This window comes from Camellia sinensis, chromosome 13, assembly GCF_055761805.1.
Source record: "Camellia sinensis isolate YWXY chromosome 13, ASM5576180v1, whole genome shotgun sequence".
Taxonomy (NCBI): Eukaryota; Viridiplantae; Streptophyta; class Magnoliopsida; order Ericales; family Theaceae; genus Camellia; species Camellia sinensis.
This window is the reverse complement of record NC_138973.1, coordinates 150,036,262-150,058,645: the sequence shown is the minus strand read 5'-3', so window position 1 is coordinate 150,058,645 and position 22,384 is coordinate 150,036,262. Positions and strand designations below refer to the sequence as shown.

General features: G+C 37.1%; 1 protein-coding gene and 1 pseudogene across 6 annotated transcripts in view; both read left to right on the top strand.

Annotated features, from left to right (window-relative positions):
• The window catches only part of LOC114305509 (uncharacterized), a 72,481-nt gene extending 53,984 nt beyond the window's left edge, over positions 1-18,497 (top strand). For 4 of the 6 annotated variants that reach the window (XM_082903726.1, XM_082903725.1, XM_082903728.1 and 1 more), the window contains exons 22-25: positions 5,333-5,501; positions 6,152-6,234; positions 6,387-6,463; positions 17,972-18,497. In XM_082903726.1, the coding sequence (XP_082759852.1) occupies positions 5,333-5,501; positions 6,152-6,234; positions 6,387-6,463; positions 17,972-18,143 (501 nt within the window). In that variant the 3' untranslated portion in view covers positions 18,144-18,497. The other 2 variants (XR_014349762.1, XR_014349763.1) reach the window with 2 other exon arrangements.
• LOC145806271 (elongation factor 1-beta 2 pseudogene) lies at positions 12,162-13,472 on the top strand (annotated as a pseudogene).
• Positions 18,498-22,384: the final 3,887 nt, after the last annotated feature.

Genomic DNA, 22,384 nt, shown 5'->3' with positions numbered 1-22,384 from the left:
GTGTTAAAGTAGGCTCGAGCCAAGTGCAATGCAAAGCCGGGATTGCTCGAGTGCACATTTGGTCGCTTGAGCCAAATGCAAATGTCTACCAAAATATTCTGGAAGCATGCAAAGTGCACTCGAGCTATAGGTTCATCGCTCGAGTGAAGTGAACGAATTCTGGGGTTTCCAGATTGCATTTTGGAGTTCAAAAGCATGTCTCTCATGTTCAAAGCTTGCATGACTTTGTAGAAATATGTAGAAACTCTTTATAAAGCATGAATACATGGAAATTATGAAACCATACCCTCAAAACTTCTTTCAATTTCCCAAAGTCAGTCCCAAAACTCAATGATTTTGCCATGCTTGCAAGAAATTGAACTTCTTTCCTTTCAAAACTTGATTATAAGAAATGAGAAGTGCAAAATTATGGAAAATCTCTCAAGTTAATATGCATAAGCTCCATGCATGTATGAATTTGTAGAAATTCAAACTTAAAGATGAAGAATTATGCATGCATGTCCATTTCAACTCAATCCTACAAGAATTCAAGTGATTCTAACATCTTTTTCTCAATTTCATGCAAATGATCCTACAAGCTTCATGAATTCAACTTTTACATGGATTATTTACAAGGATTATGGGCAATAATCTTACCTAAAGCTTGAATTTAGATGTTGGTGGCTTAATCTCTTCAATTCCCCTTCAAATTCTCTACAATTCTTCTACTCTCTCTAGAAGTTGGTCCCTCTCTCTTTTTACAACCTCAGCCACGTTTTTGATGAAGAAAATGAGCTCAAATGAAGCTTAATACACACACACACACACATATAGGGGGATTAGATTAGGCTAATTAATCTAGTTTAGGCTTAATCAATCTTAATCAAGTCTAATTGATTTATTATAATTATTTTGATCCGGATCAAATTTTAATTAAATTTGACATGTGATTCTAAATATTCTAATTAGTCTATTAAACTAATCAATTTTGGTTTCTAAATCCATTTGGGCTTTTAATTTCGAATTCTAAGTTGGTACTCTAACAGATATTTCATAATTAGATAGATAAACACAAATTAAACACATAATCATGCAATTATACTAAATAAAATAATATGTAAGAATAATATATACGTCGGGGTCGTCACAATTTAGGTCGTTGTGAGATGGGATATTAGGTTGTTGTCCACACTTATCCCCCGTATATGGTGGTTTAAATACAAATCAATGGATCTCCAAATGGCTCTTGGATCATGCAATCATGGCTTGCCCAAACACTGGTCTAAAAACCGACCTAATTTTCCAACATATGTTTTTATTATTATATTATTTATTAATATGAAAATACTGTGTCTATATTATACGTCATTAGTTATCTTCTTTGACTAATTTTCATGGGAAAGGAATCCTATTCCTAACTCATTTCCATAGCAATAAAATCCCCAATCATGGGGATCTTCTAACTAAACCCCAAAATTTTCTCCTTGCACCCACCTTTTGCATTGAGATCATTGTCCCTTGGGGGAACGAGCAAAGGACATTCTCTTTTTTTAGTTTGACATTTTTGTGTCTACTTATTGTTGGCAAAATTCTCTGAGCTGAGGTACAGTCTGCTCATTGGTTTTGAGGACTAATATTTCAGTGTTCTTCCTTCGATAATGTTGGTAAATTGATGATTTCATTCACTTCGTTGAGTCTTTAGTCTTTAGTTCAAGTGGTCAGGAGATAAAAATTATTTAATTCTAGGAAGCTCCCTCTGCTAAGCACTCTGATGCAGGATGATTAGGGACAGCCACAACAGTGGGCTTTTGGGGCTGATTTGACAGTGTAGGGGCTGTTTTAGAGTGCTGTGAACATTTCTTGTGTAAGTGCTGAAATTTAAGAAAGAAAAAAGAGAGAAGAAGAAGAAGATAGATTTAGGAATCTCTCCTAGAATCCCTTAAGCATCACACCTAGGGTTTGATTGCATCACACAATCCATAAAGAAACTTCAAAAGCTCTGAAAATTCTCTAGATATTTACTCCCTTGAATTATAAGCATTACATGACTTAATATAAACTTTAAAGACTTCCTAAACCAACTAGAACAAAAAAAGTAAACTACTACAATATCTTTGCCTTCCAAAACCAATTTAAGACCAAATAAGAAATATAAACAAAACCCATGTAAATAACTTGATCCATAAGAATCCATGGGCAACCCTTACAGCCCATGTCAGTAAATATAAAAATTACCAAAATATGCTACCTAAAATTCTAGAAAATACAAACTAATAATAAAATACGACTTCAATAATACTAGAAACATGATTATGAATGGTTGCTATTGGGTTTTTCTTTGAAATCATGCCAATTTTCAAATATCGCCACTTCTTTGAATTTACTCTTCCTTGAGTATTTTATATTTTGCATCATTATCCCTTAGTTGGAAAAAACTTGGCTTCGAGTTTTAATAAGAATCCATAAGCTTTGAAATTGCATCCATGGCTTCATATTCAAGTTGACGCCACCTTTTTTTCATTGGGGATTGCAGCAAAAATAATAAGAGATCGATCTTTTCAATCATGCCACTAAATTTTTTTGGAATAACGAAGTCAATTGGCATAGAAAACACATTTTTGAATTCATCCAAATCAGTTTTCATAGAGCTTTCTTTGATATTCTTGGCAACAACCTTGATTCTTTTCTTTTTAACCTCTTTACCCAGCACATGGTCATCTTTTGATTCACTATTGGTCACGTCATTGATTATGATTGGAGCAAATTAACTGGGTGACTCTGTAGACACTATATCGGAGACATCGGAATGCAATATTGTGACCTCTAAAGGCTCAGAAAGTTCTGGACCAGCAGTAGGCTGCCTTAATTCTTCCATCCTTACCTCTTGTGTAACATTCAAGTCTTCTATTTGGACCCCATCCTCTTCTTGAGTGATAATTCAATCTTCTTGGGGTGCTTCTAAATCATCAATAAAAGCTTTTCCACCCTCATTAACCTTGTCATTCATCACTTTGACTTGATTTCCATTCTCTTCTTCCACTTGTAACTCTAACAGCTTAGAGGTTTGATGTTCAACAACATTTATTACCTCCAATGGTTTATCAGAGGATTTAGGCACTTCAAGCACAAATTAGATACAGGACTAGCCGTGGAATTTTCAAAGGGTGTAGTTACCTTGGCACAAATGTCATCTTACTTTCAACTTTTGTGCTTCAAGGATGATCCATGCAACTTCAATTGAAGGCTTCTGAACTCAACCTTCATAATCTGGTCATCCTTTATCTCATGCATATTTTGATTGTTTTCCTTCACTTGGAGCTTCAATATAGAGGTTATTTGACGGACTAAACAGTGAATAATTTAGGATTTTAATATTTAAATTGAAGGCTAACAGGTAGGGGAAGGGATTAGGATTGATTTAGAGTGATTGGATAAGGTTTTGAGGTTGAAAAGTGCACTTTTAGAGGGTTATACATAGTAAATAGGGTATGTGCACAAAGAACAAAAGAGAGAAGAAGAAGAAGAAGAAGAAGACGAAGAAGATAATTCTAGGAATCACTCTTAGAATCCCTTAGACATCACACCTAGGGTGGGTTAGGGTTGCATCACACATACCTAAAAGATGCTTCAAAGCTCTGAAAATTCTAAAAAAAAGTATCAACTCTATTAAATTAGAAGCTTTACATAATTTTATATAGACTTTAGAGGCTTCCTAAACCAACTAGAACCAAACAAAGGAAACTACTACAATATCTTTGACTTTCAAAACCAATTTAAGACTAAATAAGAAACATAAATAAAATCCAATTAAATAACCGAACCCACAATATGATTCTACAGCCCATGTCAACCAATGTGACAATTATCAAAATACCCTTGATAATGCTAGAAACATGATTATGAATGATTCCTGTCAGTATTTCTTTGAAATCATGTCAATTTCCAAATATCGTCATTTTTTTTTTAATTTACTTTTGAGCTTCTTATATTCTGCATCACACTCGATCTTGGTTTCAAGTCTCATTCATCTCCCCTTCGTTGAACATACACATTGATGTTCTTGTACATCTTATATAATTTTGGCAAGTTGCAATCATATCACATTGTATAGCCAAGGATCAAAATTTTGTTTTGGTGTGGTGTTTCAATTAGCATTGGATTGAAAATGTTTCGGAAACATTTCGGAAAAGTTTTCCAAGTGACAAAAAGAATTTGAAATAAATTAAAATGCATGAAAACATAAATTGATATCTGTCTAAATGTGTAAAAACTTAATAATTAATTAGTTACTGTATTGATATTTATGTAGTCATTGACATAAAAGAACGTGTAAAATTTTAGAAAATAACTGTTGGTAAGAACTAAGAATTGTTAATTATTATCAAATACTTTAATTTTATTAAACACAAGCGCAAATGATTTTAAAAGGGAAAACTTTATTCATACATAAAATTCATATAAAAAGCTTTACAAGAATGATGTGACAGTGCCATTCAAAGTTTTCAAAGTCGAATGCGTAACTCAAGGCGCTTTAACCCTCATGAGGCGAGGCGTAAGCATTTTAAATTTTAATATTGAGTAAACAAATTAAATATTTTAAAATAGTAAAATAATTAAATAAACATCAATTATAAAGGTGTAAATACTTTTCTTTTTAAGGCATTGAACATTTCACTACAAAGAATGAAGCTTGCCTTCATTGCAAGTGAAATTGACATTCTTAACTCTAGTGATTAAGTTTCTAACTTGACTATTGACTTTGTGGTTTTTCTTAATTGATCATTTGCTCCTATAGCATATAATTGCAAAAGGTTTCTTTATTTTTTATTTTTTTTTATGCTTAAATCATCTACTAGACTATGTTTAAAGAGAGCCTAAGGCAACCTCTTCATGTGTGTACTCTTTATATGCTTATGCACAAAAGGTGTACAAGGCGCACCTAAGGCGTATATCCCAGATTGCAATGTGCAAGCCTTGGGAGAGTATAGCCTAAAAGTCAAAGTCTTGATACATTTTACCTTATCCTTGAGGCAATGTGATCATCGAGGCGAGCCTCAATAATGCCTTTTAAAACTTTAATGCCATTATTGTAAATAAAACTCATCTTCATTTTGTTTTGAAGCGAAAGGTCCATAATGAGCTACATCATTATGTATGAATTTTTTGTTTGTATAGCATTACTCTTTTAAAAATTGTAAAAACATATATGAAAAACTCTAAATTTATGGCAAACTTATTGCTTCCTTATAGCAAAAGTTGGATATGTTATTTATTTATTAAATTCTCTAGGTAATTTTATCAAGCATCAATTAACCAACTTTTGTTTCTAAAGCATGTCTGTAAAATGTGATAGGACTGGACATGGTCAGTGGGATGCAACCCGTTGTCTGTCACTTCTCAGTGGTGGTCCTTCTCCCAGTTTCAGTCTGATACAATTGCTCGGAGTTATATCCTTACAGCTCTTGAGGAGTCAATACAGCTCGTCAATTCAGCCATTCATCTTCTAATCATGGAGCGTACTTGTATCCTTTTTTTATGGTATTGTAGCATATCAAAACATCTTCAGCCGATGAATTTGCTTCCTCCAACCAAAATCAGATAAATGTTCAGCCAACTATTGTATGCGTCCTCCTAACAAAATGATGTTAGAGAATCTAGTTGGAACCATAGCCCTGGGAAAGTGCTACTCTTCATGACTGTATTGAGAAATACCTACAAGGGGGCATCAATGCAACACTCCCATGACTGCTTTGATGGTCATAGGTATATGTTCTTGCCATATTTAACCAATCCTCCTATCAAGAGTTAATGAGCCATTGACTGTGATATAGTTAAATTTATTGCCGTAACCATCATTTCATCTGATCTTTTGTAACAGAAGCTCCAACTAATGGTGCATTATATAATGATTTGACTTGTTTCTATGCAAAGCTGTATCTTCGAATTGAATTTATATCCTGCTGTGAATAACAGTTTGACCAATTCAGTTGCTTCATATTCAGCTCTTTTAACAGCATGCCCATTTCCTTTCAAAATAAGGTCATGCTCTAGTACTAATAAAGCTAACAAATGTTTCCTGGTTACATGAATGTTTGGTGATTTGCTAACTCAAAAGATGCTTATATTATTGCTGGACCAAAAGTTCTATGTTGGATACTTAACAAAAAACCAGCTGATCAAACTTTCAAACTCTTCAAATCCCGGGAACTTGAGCTCATGAACAGATATAACTATGTAGTTAGTCTGTGGCGAAGAGTGAGTGTATTGTTCACTTCTTTTCATTTTCTTTTTCCCAGTCAATTCCATGTTCCTATTACACCATTCCTTATTTCTACTATTTCCCAAGAATTGTAGAAAAACTAATTAATCTATGCAAAGTGAGAGTCATTATTTTGGTATGTTTTCAGATTTCGACTGTAAGTGGGGAACTGCGCTATGTGGATGCCCTGAGACTGCTGTTGACCTTGGAGGATGCAACACAAGGGTTAGCCACTAAAACCTGTGCATGATATCCGACACTTGTTTGATTACTGGGCATATTTTTTCAGATTTCAATGGGTGAATAGTTCAATTTAGTCCAAAATTTATTTTGCAGGTTAGGACTATCTAAACAAGCAAGCATGACATGATTTGAAATTTGTAATTTTATATGCTACTTCTACTTTGTTAGTCTAGGTTCTCAGTACCTTTATCTCTCACCTAATCTACTCTCAATTAGCATACCTGATGGCATCTTTGGCACATATTCATGTTGCATAACTTGCTGTGTCCTTAACACGCAAGCACCATGCCAAACAGATTCATCTCGTTTCTATCTCAGTTGAATGCTTAAGAATGTATGTAACCAAAAGCACTTGTTGTGTTCTTTAGTCTCTCACAACTTAGAAAGATGTGATCAGGCACTGTCTTGATTGGAGTCAAACTTTGAAAAAAATCTGGAGTTTAGTCTGTTGGACTGCCTGGCTCAAGGCTTCCTACAATTGGAATTGTGGTGGGTTTTGGTTGTGGGAAGCTTGTAGGGTTAGAGCTCTAACTGATAGAAGAAAGTTTATAGGGTTTGGAGATGAAAGTTGTGAGATTTGCTTTGATTTTCACAATTGGCAGTTTGCTGAATTTTCAAAACAGAGGCTATTTAAGGACTTAAAAACAGTGATTAATTAGACGTTAATGGTTAAATTGAAGGTCTATAGGTAGGAGAATGGATTGAGGTTGATTTGGTGGTGATTGGATAGGGTTTGGGGCCTAAAAAGTGCAATTGTTTGAGGGTTGTGAACAGTAGTAATTCAAGAATAGTACTTGGCTTATTTGTACAAATAAAAGGAAAGAGAATAGGGTAGAATATTTACCTTACTTTTGCAAGTGTTAGGCAAATTCACACAAACAATCTTAAATTCTGATATTATCATCATCATCTTGAAAAGAATGGTTAAATCGAAGGCTAGAGGTAGTAGAACGGATTAAGATTGATTTGGGTGTGATTGATTGGGTTTGGGGCTTAATAGTGCACATTTTGAAGCTTGTGAACAGTAACATAAGAGAAGTGTCCTTGGGTTGAGGTGCTTTACTCTCGCACAGATTCACACAAATAATCTCAAATTCTCATATTATCAAAACAATCTTGAAAATAATGATTACGTGTCTATTTAAGCTATTAGAACTTTTCCTACTTGTACAAGGATTAGAACTGTAATTTAGAAATTAATAATATTTGGTAACTACAAATATTCTTGATTAACTGGGATTCTAAATAAAATTCAAATAACATTATTTGACCCATGGGCGACCCCTTACAGCCCATGTCCAAAAATTTGCAAAATTAATAAAACATTTATTACTTAAGCAGTATATAATCACATACATTTGTCTGACAATATATTAAATTTAAATAAGTACAAATAAAGAATCAAAATTAATTCAAAACTTCACTCTTCATATGAAATTCCATATTTGCCTTTTTTTTTTTTTTTTTCCCTTTCTTTCCATTCTCGTCATCATTCTCCATTGCGTTCGAAAAAACTATACTTCAACTTTTGTAAAGTTGAAAGTAAAAGAATTCTAGAATCTCGGACTTGTCCATTCAAATTGATCTTTTCAAAGTAACAATGGGAAAAAGAAGTTCAACCCATTCATCACTCCATTGACTTTATTGAATATATGATAAATTCAATTTGAACGTCCTTCTTGTGAGGTGCAGATAATCTAGCCGCATTCTCATCCTTTTCTTTGACGTGGTTTTAGAATCAAGATCCTTATGCTCTTCAATAATTTCTTTAGTGATTCAAGGATATGGTCACTTACATGAAATGAGCCAACATTAACTAATTCCTTCAAGCGTCTTGGCCAATGTCTCTATAGGCCCTTCTATGAAACGTAGGCCTGATAATTTCATTCTTTAAATTAGGCTTCGTATCTGAATTTGAAAAACTATGCCTACTTGCTAAGCCCCCATTAAGATTCATTAAATGCTTGCCTCTTTGCAATGCATTGCATAAATTCCTTGTTGGTTTCCTTGTTGAAGCAGTTAAATTGGTTTCCCTGTAAACCAATCTCGATAACCTCTCTTGAGACCTAATGTTGGTGATTCAAGAATATGGTCACTTCACTTCATTCCTTGAGGCTTTTCTCATGCAAGTCTTTCTTCTATAAAATAATTGATAATCCAAGGGGTTGTGCTTCTTAAATTAAGGTCTTTATGTAGATATTGGCTTATAATAGTCTCATGACGAATGACATTTTTTCAATAAAGGAGACCTAATTGCAATCTTCGTCCTCGATGGCGTGTCATGTGTAGGATGGATGAGGAATTTTGGATAATTTGTTTTTGCATTGCCCATTAGCTTTATTTTTATGGCATCGGCTTCTTCAAATGGTAGAGATTTATTGGGAAACTCCAACATCTTGTTCCCAAATGTTTTTGATTTCCTGAGCTTTGGGAGCAATGATAAAGCATTACTTTTGTGGGATTGTGTTTTTTATGCAATTTCTTGGGTTATGTGGTTGGAGTGTAAGAATCTTCGAAGATTTGTTTGAAGAGGTGGGCTATTTATGGGATATAGGTTTTTACTTGACATCTTTTTGCGTTTCACTCTCCACACCCTTTAGAGGAGTTCCACATTTTTTAATAGCTAGAGATATGAGGGTAGTGTGTGATCTGTAGTGTGAGATTTCAATTGTTCTTTGTTTTTGCTTTTCCTTTCATGAAGGAATCCTTGTTCTCTCATTTTTATTGTACTTTTTCTTTTCTAATAAAATTTCTTTTGTTGCTGATGATAAAAAAAAAAAATAAAAAAAATGAAGTCCTTAACCTCATTAACTAACCATCAAGTAAACTAATAATGTCATTCAAAATAGCATCAAGATTCAAGAGTATACAAAAATTTCATACTACCGCAATTGTAATCTTACAGCCATCATCTACTTCACCATCAAAACCATTCGAAGCGTCGAGACAACTCTTACCCTCACAAGAATCTTCATACTACCAATCTTCAAGCCACCATTAAAAAGTTCAACAAGTTGGCGCGATAAAGCCAGAACCAAAATCTTTAACTCAAATTCTAGCTTCAAACAGATTTGAAAAATTAATTTTCCTTTGAACAATCTTGACCAAAGTACCACAGGCATCACCAATATTGTTAAAAAATCCGGAATTCGGGGATTGAAAGGCAAATTCTCTACTGCAATCCATCCCCTTTAAGAAGAAACTACTTTACATTCCCATAAATGCTCGCCTCTTCAACTTTCTCTTTATTTTTACAAAGAAAGTGTTGTTGATTGAATTGGATAACATAAAAACCTTAACCTGTCATCATTTTCATTGGCACTGAATGCTATGAATCATGTAAATTCACCCTTATGCATACTACTGCACAATCAATCCCAACCACCTCTTGATCCCTCCTCCTTACAATTGTTCAGATTTGGCTTGAACAAGTCAAATTTACCATCTTTGCTAGCCCCTGTTTTATGAACTTTCATTGCATGTACACTGGAAGTATCTTATTTATATGTCTACATGCCATTCTTATTTGTACTTCTGTTAATCTTTTTCCCCAAACAAAACCCGATCAATCATGTTAGCCATCTCCAACCAGCCTTGAGCTTGTAAACCTGATGGAACAATAATATTGGCCTTCATCCAGCCACCCATCTAGATTGAAAGTTGTCATGTTGTATCTGTCAATGTTTTGAAGTACGGACTGTCAAGTAAACTGGAAAATAGGCCGGAACAATGGTTACTAGTGGGTGAAGCCATAAATATATTAAAATTTATACATAAATTTAATAAATGTAAGTACTAAAATTGTAAAAATAATTATGAACTACATTTTAATTTTTTTTTCTTGAACATCCATCACCAAAGACAAACATGAAAGAAAAACCAATGCTAGTCTCAACTTTAGTTCTCAATCAAATTTTATATCTCACTCGTATTTAAATAAGGAAAATGTTAATATATATATATATATTCTCATACACTTTTATACATTTTTTATATTTCAATACTGTAAGAAAAATTGATAGAGAGAGAATAAATTGTGTATATATTGATGTTATTGATTGTTGTGAATTACAAATGGTGAGTGGCTCATTATATAGGAGAGGGTGAGTGTAGTAGGTGAGGAGTAGGTGAGGAGTAGGTGGTGGTAGGTGATGGTAAATTGGTGGTAGGTGATGGTAAATTCTAACAGCCCCCCGCAAACTCAAGGAGGATAGGAACTAACTAACTTGAGTTTGAAGAGAGGAACAAAACAATAAAATACATAAAAATAAAAAAGGATAGGAGACACTGTATGGTCGTGTCAGACCATTGGTGAAGACACTGAATGGTGGTGTCATAACGTTGTAGAGGACACTGTATGGGGGTGTCATAACGTTGTAGAGGACACTGTATGGGGGTGTCATAACGTTGTAGAGGACACTGTATGGCGGTGTCAGACCGATGTAGAAGACAGTTTATGGGGTCATGTCGGACCGTTGTAGAAGACAGTTTACGGGGTCATGTCGGACCGTTGTAGAAACTAATCGGAATCAATGTCGGGACAGTTTACAGAGTCTTGTCGGACCCTTGTAGAAACTAACCGGAATCAATGTCGGGACAGTTTACAGAGTCTTGTCGGACCCTTGTAGAAACTAACCGGAATCTATGTCGGGACAGTTTACAGAGTCTTGTCGGACCCATAAAGGAGCTAACCGGAATCAATGTCGGGACAGTTTACAGAGTCTTGTCGGACCCTTAAAAAGTCGCACCCTCAAAAGGTGTGCCCAATTTTTCAAAAGGCGTGCCATCAAAAGGCGTGCCCAATTCATCAAAAGGTGTGCCGGACATGATGGCGAGGCACGTGGGCGCCTTGGCTTGCGTGCCCGTTTGTCGGCTGGTGGTAAGAGGCGCGCGATGCGCGTGGCTGCCTCGGCTATAAGACAGAGGCTGAGGCTGAGGCAAAAAACCTGCGAGAGATATTCTGAGAGAGATTTCTGAGAGAGATTCTGTAACACTCTGTTTTCTGAGAGAGAATTCTGAGAGAGATACTGTGTAACACTCTGGTGCCTAGAAAATGGCTTCATCGTCTTCCCGCGGGCTGCTCACCCTTTTTCCCGACCTCAACGAGTCAACGAGAGAGAGAACTGGTGCGGTGGCACTGGAAACTCAACCAAGCGCCCCGGAGTTTGCTCCGTTGAACTTTCCGATGCGGTCGGTGGAGCAAAGAATGGCAGTGCAGTCAGATGTGGAGGCCAATCAGTATACTTTGAAGGCATGTGTGGAAAGCATGACGGCGGTCACAAACTTGTCGAACCGGCTGCAGAGTAGGGCAAATGAGGTGCAGCAGTTAAACTCCCAGCTGGCTCTGCTCCAACGCATGTATAAGGATGCGCGAGCAGAGATAAGCGTGCTAAAGGCAGAAAATAAGGAGCTGAAGCGGAAGGCCACCGTAATGTTCCGATTTGGAGGGCCGCCATATGCTGCAGTGGAGGAGCAGAGAGTTGTGATCATGCCCAGTGGAGTGGGAAACACGGAGGCAACACCGGCAAGGGCCGTCCAGGACGGAGGCAAGAAGAAGAGACCGGCGGCAGAGTAGAGAAGAAAAATCCCGCTTGTGGGTGTGGTTGTTGTTGTTGCTTCTTTTTTTTTTTTTTTTTTTTTTAAATAATAAGAAAGAAAGAAAAGTGGGTGGAAACAGCACATGGTGTTGATTGTATGGTGCATGATGGTAATATAGAAAAATAAAAGAAAAGTGTGAAATGGTGTGGGCAAAAGGTGCTGTTTAAAAAACAAATAAATAAAGAAAGTGAAAGGAGTTAAGAACAGCATGATTTCTGTCATGTTTTTTTTTTTTTTTTTTTTTTTTTTTTTTTTTTTAATTAATAATAATAATATATTAATGGCAAAAACATGTGCCCCGGTGGGAACAACTGAGTGTGTGAAAAAAAGGAAAAAGAAAAAGTATGAGTTAAAACATGTGCCCTGGTGGGAACAGCTGAGTGTGTGAAAAAAAGGAAAAAGAAAAAGTATGAGTTGGAGAATCGGAAAAGAGGAGAGGAAAAGGAAGTGGAGAACATGATGACATATACAGGCGTGTGTAATCCAGATTCCTTCACTTGAATTAAATATCCTCCACTGCCGTTCAGAGAGAGAGAGAGAGAAGAAGTGGGATTAAAGAAATAAAAGAAAAATGGGTGTGAAGTGTTTATGAGGATTGATTTCACCGTCTCTCTCCGCCTCTGATTGCGATCAATATTCTTTATCTTCCTCATTGATATCGATCATCGTCATCAAGGATGATGTCAAGGTATACGCAGCAGTTTTGGAGAAACCCAGTGGTGCCATTGCGTCTCTTCGCATCTAGCCCCAAGCTTCCCTGGAGAAGCTGCTGGCGTGAGAATAGCCGGCCAAGGTCCTCCAATAGAAGCAGCTCCAGCCAAGAAGGAAGCACCAGCTGGAGATGATGATGATGACCTGGATCTCTTTGGTGATGAGACTGAGGAGGAAAAGAAGGCAGCAGAAGAGAGGGAGGCAGCAGCTAAAAAATCTGCCAAGAAGAAAGAGAGTGGAAAGTCATCTGTTCTTTTGGATGTGAAACCTTGGGATGATGAGACAGATATGAAGAAGCTGGAAGAGGCTGTTCGGAGCATTGAGATACCTGGTCTCTTGTGGGGAGCATCAAAACTAGTTGCTGTTGAGATCATGATGACTATAGTGGATGACCTTGTTTCAGTGGATACACTCATAGAAGAAACACTCACGGTCGAGCCTATCAATGAATACGTACAGAGCTGTGACATTGTTGCCTTCAACAAAATCTAATCCTAGATTACCGTTCCCAGGCTGGTATGTGTAGAAAATTCTAGCGGACTAGGTTGAGGTCCGGCGGGCGGCCAAGGCGAGGTTGCCGCCCGCCGGTGAAGCGAAAAATACTAAGTTCTTAACCTAGCTCTGATACCATGTAAGAAAAATTGATAGAGAGAGAATAAATTATGTATATATTGATGTTATTGATTGTTGTGAATTACAAATGGTGAGTGGCTCATTATATAGGAGAGGGTGAGTGTAGTAGGTGAGGAGTAGGTGAGGAGTAGGTGGTGGTAGGTGATGGTAAATTGGTGGTAGGTGATGGTAAATTCTAACAAATACACTTTCTAGCGCGCGTGCGCGCACACACATATATATGTGAAATATGTATTGGAATTTTTAACTCTTTTTGGATATTATTTGGTTCTTAACAAATTATTTTAATTTTTTATACATTAATTTCTTGTAAGAACTAATTTTGTTTGCTCAAATATTAACCACCAAATTGTTTGTTCAGTGGTTACAGCAGCAGCAACACCCATGTGTTCAAAACCCTTCTGCACATTTTTGAACAGACTAATGGTTTCTTTAAATATGGGTAGTTGTTATGAACTATGGTCAGTTTGAATGGGTTGCCAGTTGAATTGCCGATTTGGACAGTTTAACCAAAATAGGCAAGTTTTCAGTCTGAGGTGGTTTCTGTGGGGTGTTCGGATTGGAATCAAGCTCAGTTTGTGGTTGAACCGTGTTAGAATTTCCCATCACCTACCACCACTACCACCTCACCTATTCCACTAAACCTAACCCACTACACCACTACTACCTCACCTACTCCACTAAACCTAACCCACTACACCACTATCACCATCCACTACACACCATCCACTACACCTACATCTATATAAGGAACCATTTGTAATAGACAGTAAATATCAATATCAATCAATAATATCTCAATTTTAACATGGTATCAGAGCAGGTTTAAAACCTAATAGTTTCGCTTCCCCGGCGGGCGGCAATCTCGCATTGGCCGTCCGCCGGACCTCAACCTATTCAGCTTATTTTCTACACATACCTTCCTCATCACTATCTGTCTCGGTGGAGCTCATCACAGACTCCACCGACCCCTGAATCGCCGATTAACGCCACCTTGAACAAGTAATCGTATTCCTCGTCCGGTCTCCTCGCCATCTCTCTCTCTCCCTCTCTGCCACGCAATCCGCCATTGAATCGGTCGCTGAAGAAGAAAGATTATTCCTCGCCTTCGATTTCAGATCTGTGTTGCCTTCATCCTCCACCATCACCATCAGCTTCATTTGGAGATTCTGCAGCCACATCTTCCGTCGTAGTTGCCTTCCCTGCCTCTGGAAGCTGTCAGCCTGGAACTGGAGGTTTTCTGTTTTATCCACCAGGAGTTCAATTTTCTCCCCACGATCCAAAACCTTCTCAATATTGTCCATCATTATCCCTTTGACCTCTGTTATTTGAGTCTTCAGTTTGGACAGCTTACTTATTTCATCTGGATGGTTCATACAGTACTGCATGTGCTCTTTAATCCTTGGTCTTGGTCTCTCTCTCTCTCTCTCCTAGTCCACCGAGCACAAACATCAACCACATCACAACCACTTTTTTGTTTTATTCCTTTTATCCTCATCATCATGTCCCCCACTCTCTCTTCTATTATTATTATTATTATTATTATTATTATTATACCCATTCACACGGTTTTCACTTCCCCAAACAAAAAAAAAAAAAATAAATAAATAAATAAATAAAATAAAATAGCATAAAACAACAAAGCACACAAAATAAACAAAATGATTTACCTGTGATGCCTCCAGTCCCTCCTGATATTGGCCTTGATATGGTTTTAAAACACACGACATCAAACTTTTTTCCTTTTCTTCTTTTATTTCTTTATTTTTTCTTTACATCACTTTACACCCACTCTCTCTCCTCACTTTGCATCCACCGCCCAAACTTTTTTTTATTTTTATTTTATTATAAAGCTTCGCACTCCTTGTTCCCCACTTTCGTTATTTGATATATATATATATCTCTTTTTATTATATTATAAAAAATAATAATAATAATAATAAAAAAAAAATAAAAAATAAAAAATAAAAAAAAAAACATCATCCTCTCTCCTCCGTTTGATTTCAAACTCCATTATTTTTATTTATTTTCTCCAAACCACTTTCCTTATTTTCCCCATCTTTCATTTTTTGATTTCAAATATATTTTTATTATTTCTTTCTTTATTTTTTCTTTCACATTATTTTTCATCTTTTTCCAATTCCATTCATACCATATAGCTTTGCACAACAAACCCTATTTTATTCATCTCAGGGATCAACCCCGATCACAATTTTACACAAAAAAAAAAAAAAAAAAAAAAAAATGGCTTTGTTTTCTTTTCTGCAGACGGCCACCCACCGACCTACTCTGCCGCCGGTCTCTTCTTTTTACCTCCGTCCTGGGCGGTCCTTGACGGTGTTGCCTCCGTGTTTTCCACTCCACTGGGCACGTTCATTCCCTGCTCCTCCACTACAGCATATGGCGGCCCTCCAAATCGGAACATCACGGTGGCCTTCCGCTTCAGCTCCTTGTTTTCCGCCTTTAGCACACTTATCTCTGCTCGCGCATCCTTATACATGCGTTGGAGCAGAGCCAGTTGGGCGTTTAAATGCTGCACCTCATTTGTTCTACTCTGCAGCCGGTTTGACAAGTTTGTGACCGCCGTCATGGTTTCCACACATGACTTCAGAGTATACTGATTGGCCTCAATATCAGTTTGCACCGCCATTTTTTGCTCCACCGACCGCATCGGAAAGTTCAATGGAGCAAAACCAGAGGTGTTTGGTTGAGGTTCACTGGCCACCGCACCAGTTATTTCTCTTGTGGGCTCGTTCAGTTCTGGAAAGAGCGTGAGCAGGTTCTGGGTAGCTGGACGGGAAGAAGAGGCCATGTTTTGGGTTGCTAAGTGTTTCAGTGTAGGGTTTACAGAGTGTTTCAGACTGCCAAAATTCAGAGGTTTCAAACTGGTTTGCACAGCCTCTGCCTCAACCTTGGTTAAATAGCCAGGGTCGATCCGCGCATCGCGCGCCTCTTGCCACTAGACGACAAAACGGGCACGCAAGCCAAGGCGCCCACGTGCCTCGCCATCATGTCTGGCACGCCTTTTGATGAATTGGGCACGCCTTTTTATGGCACGTCTTTTGACAAAATTGGGCACACCTTTTGAGGGTGCGACTTTTTAGGGGTCCGACAAGACTCTGTAAACTGTCCCGACATTGATTCCGGTTAGCTACTTTAAGGGTCCGACAAGACTCTGTAAACTGTCCCGACATAGATTCCGGTTAGTTTCTACAAGGGTCCGACAAGACTCTGTAAACTGTCCCGACTTAGATTTCGGTTAGTTTCTACAAGGGTCCAGCAAGACTCCGTAAACTGTCACAACAACTGTCACAACATTGTCTGCTACAACGGTCCGACATGACCCCATAAACTGTCTTCTACAACGGTCCGACATGACCCCATAAACTGTCTTCTACATCGGTTTGACACCCCCATACAGTGTCCTCTACAACGTTATGACACCCCCATACAGTGTCCTCTACGACGTTATGACACCACCATACAGTGTCTCCTATCCTCTTTTATTTTTATGTATTTTCTTGTTTTGTTACTCTCTCCAAACTCAAGTTGGTTAGTTTCTATCCTCCTTGAGTTTGCGGGGGGCTGTTAGAATTTCCCATCACCTACCACCACTACCACCTCACCTACTCCACTAAACCTAACCCACTACACCACTACCACCTCACCTACTCCACTAAACCTAACCCACTACACCACTATCACCATCCACTACACACCATCCACTACACCTACATCTATATAAGGAACCATTTGTAATAGACAGTAAATATCAATATCAATCAATAATATCTCAATTTTAACAAACCGGCTAGTCCGATCCGGTTTTCGAAACCATGGTATCTGTGTTCCATGTCTTATCCGTGCTTCTTAGCGCTAGGATATTCAAGTTGAATGCTTTAGGCCTATGGTGGGACTTTACCCTTCATCCCACTCCAATCAAGTTGCCTTGTGTCCATTACACACACTGAGTTTTCCCCATAATTTAGGTGGTTGTAGAACCTTTAGAAGCTTGGTTTCTTAAGCCTATAAGGTATGGTTTCCTGCCAGAAAGAACCACATTATTCTTTTACTTCTCCCAAAATTACGGACAAGTAGCTTGGAGCATGTGTCTTAATACTACAAATAAAAATGTGTACATCATTCTATAATAATGTGTACACATACTTTGACTGACTCCACAGCCACTCTCTGGGCCCGCTGCTTTATCTCTCACCTGGTCTTGAGATCTTGTGCACTGTTGACATGTTTTGCCACATCCCCCCAACGAAAATCTACCTACAGCACACCCACACATATATATTTATACACACACACACACACACACACACACACACACACATAATAAAATTATGTGTACCTACTACACCATGCAGGGACTGGAATCTCTTCTTTTTAAATGTGCTGTATATCCTCCTACTCTCAAATGCCCTCACTCTAATTAATAGGCATGCCGGATGAACATAAACTTGTCTTTGTTGTGTTGTGTTGTGTTGTTAAATTGGCTTTTTTATTTTGGAGTTGCATTTCTTCTCTCTTCATTTGCAGGTTTACCGAGTATGTGAAAGAAACTATGGTGCATCTTCACCCAATTCACTGCACCAGTGAGAGGAAAGTAGAGGTTGACTTCGACATGACTACTATTCCTGCTTTTTTGGTTGTGCTCTTTGTTCTCTGGATTGTGCTGAGGCCTCGTCGTCCAAAGCCTAAGATTAACTAAGGTTGCATAGGGGGAGGCTCGAGTAAGTGTTTAAGGGCTTGGAGATGAGAGGAAGTTTTGAAGAGAGATATTCAATTTGCCAAAGCGTAGACCCAAAGATGGTAAAAATCAGCTCAAATGTTAGAAGGTTAGATCGTCACACAATTTCTTTCTTTCTCCCGTAAGGGAAGTTGAAATCTTGCTTTCCTACCTGTTATCAAAAAAATAATAGAGAAAAAAAAAAAAAAAATGTGATTGTAGTTTTTGTATCGATTGGATAAAAGTGGGATATTAAACTCATTTGGTTGAATTTTGACTCAACAGTACTGTTGTAGTGCTTGGTTTAATTTTTAAAACAAATTTTGGATTGAACAATGTTTTTGTTTGGTTTACAATTTTAAAAATTGTTTTCTTTCTCCGCTCTTTCTCTCATTCTCTCACATTGTGCATTTACATCAATCAATCAATCAATCAATTTTCTCTCGCATTTATTTATTTAATTACAAAAAAATAAAAATAAAAAATACAAATTATCTCAAAATTATTTTCAAAGTATATAATAACCAAACAAGTTTTCAAATTATGTTTAGAGTCAATCGACGGAAAATATTTAAATTTTCCATAATAATAATAATAGACTAGACAATATTGTTGAGTTCTATCCGTTAAAACAGATCAAATATTTCTTTGGAGGCAATTAAATAAAGAATAAAAAGGAACTGAGTTGATATTAAACTGGTAAAATTATCACTTAAAACAAGCATAATAAAGAAATAGTAAAAGTATCAATCGACAGAGAAATTGTAACCAACTAAGATTGAACTACTCTTAGAATTCACTTTTGTATGAGTTGAGTTGAGTTGTGTTTAGGTGTTGATGATGCCTCTGCTTGTATCTTCCTCTATTTATTTATAGGCCGTCGATAGTTCCAACACAAAGTAACTATCCCAGACTGCTTTCATCAATCTGAATATCTTTTGGCACATTATTATGAGAAGGCAACTCACGTTCTTAACACCAACAATCACCCACTCAATGCTTGCACGATTGGTAATCAAGGGCAAAGGGCACAGTACTGCTATGCCTTCTGCAATATAACAAATAATAATAATAATAATAATGATAAATGATTAAGATAATAAAATATGATCATAATCATTTAGAAAGATAATTTATAGTCTGAATCGACGTGCAATAATAAGATTAGATTTGACCACAATCAATAAGTCACAATCAACATAAAAATAAAATTTTGTGTCAACATGTATATATAATCGAATTGAAGTAGAATCAAGATCAAACTCGAATAACTCATAAATGGATCCGGTAAAAAAATGGAGTGCCAACCACAAACACAATTGCCAAGGATGAAGTCACTGAAGAATGCAGACATTCAAGAATCAAGAACCAGAAATTTTTAATACATCGACATGTCATGTGATTCTCAAAAAACGTCATGTGAAAAATGGAAGGCATTTTTGTTCATGTTGTTTTGTAAATAACATTTATTTATTTTTGTATCTTTCACTTGGATTTCAATCAACTATTTTTTTTTTTTTTTAAAAGATTTTGTTGGATGTATAATGCTCAAACGTAGGATAATTAGGGCTGATAAAAATAATTGGATAATAATTACGTATTAATTAGGGAAGCTATAATTATAATATTTTTATTCACAGTCGTCAAACTTGTCTCCTTTACATAAATAGTAATTTTCTACAACATTGTTTAGTAGTATTTATAGTATTTTTATTTGTCGACAATTTACTATTATGTGGAATATATTTTGTAATTTTTTATCGTTATTCTTTTCCAAAAAAAAAAAAAAAATGAAAATATATTATTTTAAAAAATATAAAAATATTTAGCCATGTATGTACGGGTTTAATGCTAGTAATATAATAACTGACCCTTTAAAGTTTAGGGTTTATAATTTTGTTGTTTGGTTGTTTGTTCGAACCTTTAGAGTCTTGTTGTTTTTATTTTACTCTATTTGTTTGTTTTAATCTTAATATAACTGCCAGCTAAGGAAATTCAATCCAATCCGCAGGTTCAAGAGACGACCTTGTTCTTCTTTGTTTGGGTTGTTTCATTTTGTATAATTGTAAAGGCAAGGCAAGTAAGAAGTGCCAGGAGCATTTCTCAAGATTATTTAACCCAAAAAAAAGAAAAAAAAAAAAGAAAAATGGCACATAGAGAATAATATTCTCCCCCATTTCAAAACTACACCATCAACCAAGCCAACACCATTCTCATAATGTATATTGTATGGGTAGGAAATATTCGTCGTGTTCGTACTTCTTGCGTTCAAGCTCGTATTGCTCCAAACGACGTCTTGCTTTCTAAAAACACAACAAAGGTGAGCTACCCGGCAAGTGTTTTACCGGAAACTCCTCTAACGGTCAAGTTAGCACACTTGGGAGATGAAAGAATGTAGAGAGAGTGAATAGTGTAGGATTGCTTACCCTTTCTAAGTGAAGTCGTGCGCCTTTTCTAAACTGCTGCCTTGCTTTCCAAGGTTGTGCGTGCACTACTTCTTTTGTCCTTTGTTGGATGCGTGGATGTACTCTCTTCTCATTTCCTTACATGTGTGTGCATCAATACTACCAAACAACATTCGCCAAACTACTAAATGGTATTGACACGTACTTTAAGTGGTTTCTCCCATATGCACTCTATTGGGCTATGTGGCATACTTTGACCGAGCCATATTTAGCCGAACTAACTTCGACCGCCCACATGCCGCCGAGTTTACCCAGACCGACTTGTGCCCGGCCGACTTCACTAGCTCGACCAAAGCTCTTCAAGACTCTTGAATATATTTAGCCGAGCTAACTTTGCATGTTCGCCACCCGAATGGACCTCTCCAGCCTAGCTCGGCACATACCTGTGGCCGCTTACTCAGTGTATGATTGCGACCTCAAGCTAGCTCATTTCAGCCCATACTTGTGACTGCACTTTAGTTTATCTCTACTGATGCTTATGGCTTTGCTCTAGCTCAGCCCAGTCCATGCTTGTGGCTTTGCTCTAGCTCAGCCCAATCCATGCTTGTGGCCTCATTCCAACTTAGCCTGGCCCATTACAGAGGCGCGAGCTCAGCTTAGCCCACAATCCAAGTTCATCACCAGACTTGGTCCAACATTCGAGACGACATGCTAGTCTGGTTGTGTGGTATAAAACGAAGATTCGTGCTGCTTTAGCATGGCTGTGATTACCTCTCCTTACCAAGCTAAATTCTTGTCCAGTTCCTGAATCTAGCTGACCTAAGCCTACAACTGTCTGATCTTTTCACCTACCACGTTGACACCCTGTCCCATCTTGGACACGTGTCTCTTTCTCATTGGTTCCATACGACTGTCTTGTCTTCCGCATGAATCCCGAAATTTAAAAAATGACGCCTTTTCACCTTTACTATATATAGGTAATACATACACTCTAAGTCCTTCACTGCTCATTTTAATTGGAGTATTCAGAGCTAAAACCAGAGCGTACCAAAGCAATTTCCCAACAATTTTGATTGATCTACTTTGCATCACTAGTGTCGCTATTCCACCTGGAGCATTTTTGTTCGATTGGATCATCATCCGAGGCTTGCAACGGCAAGCTCTTCTTAATCGTCACCTATTTCCATAGTTGTTCTTTGTGTTCTTTATATTCTTCTTGTTCCTTGCGATTTTACCATCACGGATCTAAGTTTTTCTGCCTAAACCTGATGTCTTCGATCACCTAACACGCATTGGGGGTAGTCAAATGAGTGTTTGAGCTCATTTTGGGTGTAAAAACCAATTAGGCATCCTTTAAGCCCAAGTGTTGACATGAACTTTAAGAAACCTGGACGAGGCTGAGCTAAAATTATGATTTCGATCTTAAAATCAATCAGAACCGAACATAAACTAGTTCTTAAGCTTCAAACCATGGTCTTCCCAAAAATCTGGCTATAATGTGAACCGTCACTCCAAAACCAAGCTGATATAGCTGTCACAACCCCAACCCACCCAAACAGGATGGTGTAGTGATTAGCCAATAGTCCTCAACTACCAAAGGCCTAACAAAGTAAAAACAAGACGAACTCTTAATATAATTGGGGAAAATTTTCTTTAATAGGTGTACGGAAGCCATTACCTGTTATATTGAGTCCATTTACAACACCCATTTAGAGTAGTGCATAACTATATGAAATGAAAGCATACATTCTTTTTAATTTCATTACATTACATTATTACATAACTTAAATGATAAAATAAAATACAATACATGTGTCA